This window comes from Squalius cephalus (genome assembly GCF_949319135.1).
Source record: "Squalius cephalus genome assembly, chromosome: 13".
NCBI lineage: Eukaryota > Metazoa > Chordata > Actinopteri > Cypriniformes > Leuciscidae > Squalius > Squalius cephalus.
Genome location: NC_137134.1, coordinates 11,897,909 through 11,908,063, shown reverse-complemented (window position 1 = coordinate 11,908,063; position 10,155 = coordinate 11,897,909). Strand labels below are relative to the sequence as shown.

At 48.8% G+C, this 10,155-nt stretch overlaps 1 protein-coding gene across 2 annotated transcripts in view; it reads right to left on the bottom strand.

Annotated features, from left to right (window-relative positions):
• Positions 1–1,398: 1,398 nt before the first annotated feature.
• LOC307169392 (V-set domain-containing T-cell activation inhibitor 1-like) overlaps positions 1,399–10,155 on the bottom strand; it is a 32,205-nt gene continuing 23,448 nt past the window's right edge. For both annotated transcript variants that reach the window (XM_079890010.1, XM_079890011.1), the window contains exons 3-4: positions 3,048–3,374; positions 1,399–2,954 (exon numbers count right to left, since the gene is read on the bottom strand). In XM_079890010.1, the coding sequence (XP_079746136.1) occupies positions 2,875–2,954; positions 3,048–3,374 (407 nt within the window). In that variant the 3' untranslated portion in view covers positions 1,399–2,874. The remainder of the gene's footprint in view (positions 2,955–3,047; positions 3,375–10,155) is intronic.

Genomic DNA, 10,155 nt, shown 5'->3' with positions numbered 1-10,155 from the left:
CTTTTAAAGGCCAGTGAAAGCATAGGCTACTGTCAGTTAAATCCTATTTGGACGCTAATTGTTTCTCATGGGCTCGTCCGGTATTTTAAACATTTACAGGGGTAAGTCAGTTATTTTAGTGCCGTCTGAATCCATAATATCAGTGTTTTTTCTCACCCAACCCGCGTAAAAATCCTTGTCCAAATTAGTGCCTACTGTTTTTTGACAAACAGGTCGTGTGGTAATTTAATTGCCGTCTGAATCCACATGTCTGAGTTTACAAGAAGAGATTCAAAATTCACTGTTTAAATCCTTTTTGATCACTGCCGAGCACCGTACGTAAGATGCAAACTTTTATAACTGAAATGCTGGAAAGTATTTACAAGAACAATATTTCATCGCAGCTCCACCTCAGCAAACAAAAATGGGAAAGAGAAGAAAGCACGTAAAATTTTTGAAATGGTTATTGTGGCAGAAATATATGTTACAATTTTAAAATATGTAGGCTAGGCTATTATAAGCTATTATAGTTTGGATTATTTTTTATAATATCCAATAGTCCTAATAAATGTAATTTCAACTATTTCTGAAGTGCTTCTTTTATAAAAAACTCCACTTTCTAGCATAACGCAGTGAAACAGCCCCTGGACAAGAGAATAATTGATTCTCGAGCTATCGATATCAACCAATTCAGCAGCATCGCCACGGACAGCACATGGCTCACGTCGCACGTAAGAAAGTATATCTTAAGCAGCTTTCTAAGGCAGGGGTCACCAAACTAAGGCCCGCGGGCCGATTCAGGCCCGCCAGCCCCCTTTGACTGGCCCCCCAGCCCCTCTGCCCCCCACTACTTGAACCGGCCCTATGAGGCAATCCCCAAAAGATGTCATGGACGGTACGTCATGGTACGGGCGTCACAGTTTGGTGCATACATTTACACGGAGAATACACGGTATAAAAATAAATAAAACTTGCGTGCAATTTAATTAATGTAATGCGGAACTACTGTTAGATACGCGGATTCTTAGGGACACCTAATCTGTAGCTCCGCCTTAGCTCTGAAGCTCTGAAGCAGGCTGCAGTGTAAAGATTGCAATGCTGGAGTATGTTGAGAGAGAGGTGTGGGCGCGATCGAAAAGTCGTAAAGTGTTATATTTGTGTGTGTGTGTGTGTGTGTGTGTGTGTGTGTGCGTGTGTGTGTGGCGCGGCCGCGATCGAACAGTGGAAACATAAAAACATACTCCGTCATTTAGTTTATACAGGACATCATTCAAACTGCCAAACTGCAAAGTGTTTAAGTTACTGTTAATTGCATTTTTAAGGAAAACAAATATATTAATCTGAAATGTAGCAGATTAATTTTCAATTAATTCAGGTACAATTACCAAACATATCAAGGTATTTTTATTAATTGAATTAATGAACTAATTATATAAAACTATTGTCAGTGCACTACAAATAAACTGGTTCTATGCCTTTACTTTATTAATAAAACTTATTTAAAAAAAAATACAAGGCTTAAGACATTTATTTTTCTTTTGGTGGTCCAGCCTGAGACATGCACAAGCCTTCTGCATTTTTGTTTTGCTTTTCCATTCATTGTACCCAACCGTGATGTCTGAACCGAGGTATGAACCGAACCGTGACTTCTGTGTACCGTTCCACCCCTAAAAGAGAGTGCAGAGTTTTCAAAGAACAGTGGACCAACAATTATTTGTGAAGAATAACTTTAAATAAAACAAAGTGTGAAGACTCGATTACAACTTTTGCAAACCACTAGTAAAGATAAACAAATATGTGCCAGGAATCAAGTGTTGATATAGTAGTGGGGATGGCTGTGCCAGGCTAGTAATCTCTACTACACAATGAGGCCTGCTGGTGGTCATTTTGGTCTGGGTCATACAATTCTATGTTATATAGCTGACCCGGCCCCGGCCCCCCATCACAGTCAGGAACGATAATGTGGCCCCCAGAGAAAAAAGTTTGGTGACCCCTGTTCTAAGGTATGGTTCGGGGAACATGCCTAATGGTATACCTTTAGTTAAGTTATACCTTAAGAGCCTTCGTAGCGCGCTAAGAGACAACGTTATCGGGAAACCCAGCCCAGATAGATATAATAAACACATACTGCATTCTAAGAGAAGGTGACGTGCATTAAAGTCTAAATCATTAAATGAGGATTAATTAGATAGGAGGCATGATACAGGTGGGGTTACATTGACCGTTGGTTGTATAATAAAATATATACTGTAGTATATACATAATAGTGCATAAGACAGTAAATCATTCACACAGTTTCTGGGATGCATGTTCATTTATAGATCAGTTCATCTATGATTAATGCAGCAAAGTCTGTATTAGAGATTGTTTCTGTATCTCCCATTGTCTCTGTCTTGAGCACGTGGCCACATTTTTTAACAGTTTTTTAACAATAATTGTGTCTGATCTGTCTTAGTCTAAAGTACTTTGTAACGTAGTCACTTGAGTAGTTTTTCAGCAAACTACTTATTTACTCTTACTTGAGTCATATTATTTTCCTGTACTTCTACTAAATAATTTCTTAAGTAGCAATACTTTTACTTAAAGCAACACTAAGGAACTTTTCCTCTTCGGTCGCCCTACAGGTTGGAAGCAGAATTGTCCATTACCGCTGTCGTAAATAATTTAGCCTACCACAGCCTACTGTCGCACGCACGCTCGCTGTTTATCTAGCACCGGCTTTGGAATGAACGATGTCCACAGACAAGGTAGAGTATGTTGCATGATTTCATGAAAGTATGATGTATTGCGCCATCAGAAACGAAGAAAAACTAAATAATGACTATTGTAACGCTTGACGTAAAGCAAGTCAAATTTGTAGTTTTCTTATGTCTCATTCGAACTACAGAAATAAATTCAAATAAATTGTAGAATATTAAGCAGAATTAAAAACACAATCCCCTCTGCTATTGTTTTTGCTCCATGGTTTCCTCTGCCTGTAAGACAAAAACATCACAAAAACATTTAGAGAATGTTTCATTAAATCAGTCATTAACATTGTATTTTTAAATGAATAAATTAAGACATACCTTTGATGAAAAGCTGTGTGCTTGGATTTTGATGTGCCTTTGTTATGTAGCAGACGTACTTTCCTGCATCACTGTACTGAAGTTTGTTGAGTTTGAGTGAGAAGTTTCCTTTCATATACTCATTACGAAAGGTTTCAGCTCTGTTCTTGTATGCCGGATCCTGCTTCTCTACTGAACCTTTACCCTCAAGTATGTCATAAACATTTTGGCTGCTGTTATGTCTCCAATAAACCGTTATATCTTCATGTTTAAAGCCATTGTCAATGGAAGAACAAGGCAAGACAGCAAAGCCTCCAATATTACCTTCAACAGTGGCCTGCAGACACACTGAGAACAAGAGAGAATTAAGGATTAAGGACAACAACAACATTAATTTATGTTACTGATGCATTTTATAAAAGTCAGGCTTAGAAAATGAAAATGACAGAAAATGTGGTTCTCTTACGAGAGGTTCTCTCGTACTGCGTAATATCTTACGCTAGGGAAAAACCTCTTTTCCACGAGATAATGAAGCCAAAAAATTATCCTTAATTTTGCAATAATGTAAAACGCATTGCAGCAGCATGCAGACATGGGCGAGACAGCTCGCCGCCCATTGGCTGCTCTGCGGCAACTGCACCAGCCTATCGAGAGAGGCCCCTCATGACGTCAGAACCAATGAGGGCGCTTCGCGCCCAATACGTCATGTCCCGCCAAAAGAGGGTGGGGCCCGGCTATAAATATAGCCTCGAGAGGCTGGTTTGACCAATTTTTCATCTCTTCAGCGAAGCTCACGCATCGCTGGATCCCGAGAGGAAGAAGCCGCGCCGTCTGATAGAAGCACTCAGCGGGATTAGTGCTGCATCTGAAGCTGCTGGTCGACATCTCGCCGCCTTCAGTCGCCGTTCCTGCTCACGCTTTCCGGCGTACATATCCTTTTCTCTGCTACTGTCTTTTGTGTATGTGTGTGTTCGCCGCCGCGACACACACTCTCATTGCACTAAAAGAGCCGGGCGTCTTTTTCAAGACACCCCTTTTCCTGGTAAGGATCACGCAGCTCTCGCATTCGCTGACGGCGCTGCCCTCAGCGAGCTAATGCCTACGGTGACTCTGAGGACTCGCCTGGCATCCTTCTCCGAGACTGCACCTCCGCCCGCCGCGGTACCGTGCCGTAAAAAGCGCCGTACTCAACGGGTCCCGGAACCTCCCCCAGCCCGCAAAGCTCGCCGGTGCGCCCGCCTGCTTCACCTGCTTCGCTGAGTCTATTCCTGATGGACAGCGGCCGCCGCGTCCCGCCGCTTCCGTCGTGGATGTAGACCAAGAAGCTGCGTCTGGGGGGGATGATATCTGCTCTCCCTCTGTTCGAGCCGCGCAAACTGCGCCGTTCACAGGGGATGTCAGGAGCGGAAGGTCACGGGGCTAGCTTTCTCTCTCCCTCTGTTCGAGCCGCGCAAACTGCGCCGTTCACAAGGGAGACCGGAAGTGGACGGTCACGGGGTTAGTTTTTTCTTTACGTTATAAGAAAAGCTACCCCGCCCTAGTTGCGCCACATTCACCGGCGAAATGAGAAAAGAGTGTTTTTTGTCCCGCCGAGGCTGGACTTAACCTCCATTTTTCATATATGCTCGTGCTAACTGAAAGCTTATGTGTACCCCCCCTGTGGCTCAGCGGTAGAATCTTAGGCTTTCGCACGAGAGACCCGTGTTTGAATCCCGGGTATAACAGCACACAAAATTATGCCGTCAATGCTTCGCTCTGTCAGTTCCCTTAAAAGGCGACTGCAGATGTGTATTTTGCAGCCAACGAGCGCGTTGTACAACCCGCTCGCCTGCACCCAGACACCATTTCTATGGTTCGCGTGCGTCGCTGGCGAAATGAGAAAAGAGAGTGCTTTTAGTCCCGCTGAGGCCGGACCAGTCTCCATTTCTCATTCCCCTCTGAAGTTCAGGCGACTGGAAATATCAATATTGCAGCAAACGAGCCTGTTATAAATACACGCACGCCTGCAAACAAATGCCGAAGCATACATGTTGACGCTATCTTATATGCTCGTGCTAACTGAAAGCTTATGGATTCCCCCCTGTGGCTCAGTGGTAGAATCTTAGGATTTTGCACAAGAGACCCGTGTTCGAATCCCGGGTTTACTGGCAAATAAAATTATGCCGTCAATGCTTTCGTTCTATCAGTTCCCTTAAAGGCGACTGCAGATGTGTATTTTGCAGCCAACGAGTGCGTTGTACAACCCGCTCGCCTGCGCCCAAACACTGTTTCTATGGCAACACAAAGTATTCCTAGCCGCTGCAGTCGGACTCCCACCAAAACTTCTCGCTCGCTCAGTTCCAGTAATTGTGACTGTTCCAGCGTATTCTGCAGTAAACAAGTCGGCAACACAGCCCGCTTGCCTGCACACAAACGCCGTTTTTACGGCGACCCAGATAAATCCCATAAAGAGTGTATTTTCTGGTATTCCGGCCACGGCCGATGGTGTTATGAGTGTAGTAAAAATGCCCACTGCCCAGTGCCCATTCCTACACACAAACACGGCCCGCCACACACGGCCCGCACAAATAAAATCGACTCATGTCGATTGTGCACCAAATGTAGTGATTGTGCCCACGTCCCAGTGCCCGCAAACACTACACACTACATGTCTCACGGTTTCTGTAAAAACGAAACCAACGCACATACAGTCTGCACAAACAGACGGTGTTCTCAGCATTTTGCATGGGCCCGATGTCCCGCGCCCTCATTCGCTCACAGACATAATAAACCCCACGGGGTTCGCCCCGCTCGCTCTCTCTCAGCACACCGCTGTAGGAGAACTGAGCGCGGGCAGGCGATCAGCGCGCTGTGATCAGCGCGCCCCCAGTCTCACACGCTGCAAGCGCGGCGCTCATGTTACAGCACACCGATGCTCTCCGCTCGCCACTAGGTCGCGACCAGAGCCCAGATATCATTCTACCCCTAGCCACTCACGCGAAAGCGTGGGCAGAGCTTCCCGGGGTATCAGAGTGGGTGCTGAACATTATAGAAAGAGGCTATTTGCTACAGTTCGGTCGACGCCCGCAACGCCAAGCGGCGCGAATCGAAACTACGGTGAAAAAGGAAGTAGCACACCTACTTCGAGCCGAAATAGCGAAGTTACTGAGCAAAGGGGCTATAGAACCCTTATCACAAGCTCAGAGCGAAGGGGGCATGTACAGCAGATATTTTCTGGTTCCCAAAAAAGACGGGGGTCTCAGACCCATTCTAGATCTAAGACGACTAAACAAAGCACTTCTGAAACGACTGTTCAGAATGCTCACGACCAGGAAAATCCTCTCGCAAATTTGCCAAGGGGACTGGTTCATGTAGATAGATCTGAAAGATGCTTTCAAATACAAATAGCGTCACGTCACAGGCGATTTTTGAGATTCGCCTTCGAGGGCGAGGCATATCAGTACACAGTCCTGCCGTTTGGCCTATCCCTGGCACCTTGTGCATTCACGATGTGCATGGATGCAGCGCTCGTACCCCTCAAGCTCCAAGGCATACGAGTGCTGAATTATTTGGACGATTGGCTGGTTCTAGCTCGATCACAGTCAGAGCTCATAGAACACAGGACCATATTACTCGATCACCTCGAGAATTTAGGTCTCAAAGTCAATTGGGCGAAGAGTTCGCTGTCTCCCAGTCAGAAAATATCTTTTCTGGGTACAGAACTGGACTCGCTGTCTATGACAGCACAACTGTCACCGCAGCGCAGGCTGAGTATTCAGCGCATGACAGAAACTTTTCGCCACGGCACTTTAGTCTTCAGAAGTTTCAGAAAATGCTGGGTCTCATGGCTTCAGCATCTTCAGTGCTTCAGCTGGGTCTGCTTCGCATGCTCCCGCTGCAGTTCTGGTTAAAACCGCGCGTTCCGCGCAGAGCGTGGACCTCCGGTCTCTTGCGCCTCAAGGTCGATCAGAAATGCATCGCAGCTCTGAAACCTTGGACAGTGACCGATTGGTACCGGTCAGGTGTAAGCCTGGGGACTTCCTCGAGTGTGAAGGTGGTGTCTACGGACGCCTCAACCTCGGGATGGGGAGCGGTGCTAGAGGGCAGACCGTTCTTCGGCCAGTGGTCAGAACGGGAGAAGCTTCTGCACATAAACTGCCTGGAAATGATGGCAGTCGACAACGCGCTGAGGCGCTTTTGTCCCCATATAATAGGACACCACGTCCTGGTCCGTTTGGACAACATGTCAGTGGTGGCTTATATAAATCACCAAGGAGGTATCAGATCCAGAACCCTTCACAGGCTGACGGAACGCCTCCTGGTCTGGGCTCAGCACAATCTGCGCTCGCTCAGAGCAGCGCATGTGCCCGGCCACCTGAATGTGGGACCAGACAGACTGTCCAGGAACAATCTTCCGGCAGGAGAATGGTCTTTACACCCGCAGACAGTCAAACTGCTGTGGAGGACATTTGGCAGAGCGAAAATAGACCTATTTGCGTCTCAAGAGAACGCTCACTGTCAGGAATTTTTCTCCAAGAGCAGGGACGCGCTGGCCCACGTCTGGCCCCGCTGCCCGCTCTATGCGTTTCCCCCTGTCACGCTTCTCCCCCAGGTGTTAGAGCGAATCAGGGAAAACGGATGCCCAGTGCTACTCGTCGCCCCATTATGGACGAACCAAGCCTGGTTTCCAGTCCTGATGCAGCTGACGAGTACCGCCCCGTGGCCGATACCAGTGAGGAGGGATCTCCTCTCGCAGGCAAACGGCTCGATCTGGCATCCTTGCCCGGAGCTTTGGTCCCTACACGTGTGGGCCATCAACGGGTACCCGTTAACCTCCCAGCGGGAGTGTTAAACACGATCACGCAGGCTAGAGCTCCATCTACGAGACGGCTCTATTCCTTAAAATGGTCTGTATTCACTAGCTGGTGTACAGCGCGTGGCACTTCACCCTCACACTGTGGGGTGTCGGAGGTTCTTTCCTTTTTACAAGAGCTTCTGGATAAGGGCAGAGCCCCATCCACGCTCAAAGTTTATGTGGCGGCCATAGCAGCGTTCGCTGAAACAACGCTTGGCCAGTCATTAGGAAGGAACGATCTGGTCATTCGCTTCCTTAGAGGAGCTAAGGGGCTGAATCCTCCCAGACCTCCCTCGGTTCCCGTTTGGGACCTTTCCACGGTTCTGGAAGTCATGAAAGGTGCCCCATTCGAGCCAATACAATCAATAGACCTAAAACACTTGTCTCTCAAAACAGTGTTTCTTCTGGCTCTCACTTCAGTGAAGCGCATAGGGGACTTGCAAGCGCTCTCAGTGAGCGCGACGTGTATGGAGTTTGGACCTAATGACTCGAGAGTCATACTCAAACCAAAGCACGGAAATGTTCCTAAATCCCTCAATACACCGTTTAGGGCACAGGTGATCTCCCTGTCGGCCCTGCCGGTATCTGAAGAGGAAGGGGACGCAGGCTTCCTTTGCCCGGTCAGGGCGTTAAGAGCCTATGTGTCTCGCTCATCCGTTTTCAGACAGACGGAGCAGCTCTTTGTTTTGTTCAACGGATGTTCTAAGGGACTAGCCGCGTCAAAACAGAGTTTATCCAGATGGATAGTCGATGCTATAGCGCTAGCTTATACATCTAAGGGCCTGCAATGCCCATTAGGTGTCAAAGCGCACTCCACGAGAGGCATGGCCTCGTCGTGGGCTTGGTCTAGTGGGATTGCCTTGCAAGATATCTGTATGGCGGCTGTCACATTCACTGTCTGTCATCGTCCTGTCTGCACTACAGTTCCCAGAATCCTCCTTGTTTCCACACCTGAACTCACTCCCTTCATTACCCACCGGTTCATCATCATTATCTGCATCACCTGTCTTGTGTTCATCTGTGTGTGTATTTAAGTTCCTGGTTTTCACTCTTCACTTGTCGGTCAATGTTTAATGTTAGGTTATCCTTGTTCTGAGCGCACGCTCCCTTTTGTTTGTATTTGTTTAATATTGAGAATTAAAACCTTGGAATTCATCATCTTCGTGTTCGTCTCCTACTTCATCCACCCAGAAGCCTGACAGATTGACCGACCATAAAGAAAAAGATGGAGATATGGAGGCAGGCCTTTGTGGGAACCCGCCAAGCTGTGTTCCGGGGTATCCGTGGAGGTCACAGGGGAGGATATGGGCGATATATCTGCACAATCGAACCTATCTCCAGGGATGACTTCTCTGATCTCCCTCCTCTCATCAGCCCAACCAAGCCTGCACTTCACGCCAGTCCAGCCGAGCCTGCACTTCACGCCAGTCCAGCCGAGCCTGCACTTCACGCCAGTCCAGCCGAGCCTGCACTTCACGCCAGTCCAGCCGAGCCAGCACTTCACGCCAGTCCAGCCGAGCCTGCACTTCACGCCAGATCTGCCGAAGCCAAGGCAGTATGCGTCATGCCCGCCGCCCCTGAGACTGTGAGCGTTATGCCCGCTGCACCTGTGACAGACAGCGCCATGCCCGCAGAGCTTTTGTTTTCTTTTATTCCGCCGACTTTGAAGCTCCCTTCGCCGCTGGTTCCGTCCAGCTCAAAGCCTTCACCGCTGGTCCCGTCCAGCACAGAGCCTTCTTCACAGCTGGTTCCGTCCAGCAGAGACCCTTCACCGCTGGTTCCGTCCAGTTCAGAGTCCTCTTCGCTGCTGGTTCTGCCCAGTTCAGAGCCCTCTTCGCCGCTGGTTCCGTCCAGTTCAGAGTCCTCTTCGCTGCTGGTTCTGCCCAGTTCAGAGCCCTCTTCGCCGCTGGTCCTGCCCAGCTCAGAGCCTTCTTCGCCGCTGGTCCTGCCCAGCTCAGAGCCCTCTTTGCCGCTGGTCCCGCCCAGCTCAGAGCCCTCTTCGCCACTGGTCCCACCCAGCTCAGAGCCCTCTTCGCCGCTGGTCCCGCCCAGCTCAGAGCCCTCTTCGCCGCTGGTCCCGCCCAGCTCAAAGCCCTCTTCACCGCTGGTCCCGTCCAGCCCAGAGGCTTCACCGCTGGTCCCGTCCAGCCCAGAGGCTTCACCGCTGGTCCCGTCCAGCACAGAGCCTTCACCGCTGGTTCCACCCAGCACAAAGCCCTCGTCGCTGGATCCGCCCAGCACCGAGCCCTCGTCGCTGGATCTGCCCAGCACCGAGCCCTCGTCGCTGGATCTGCC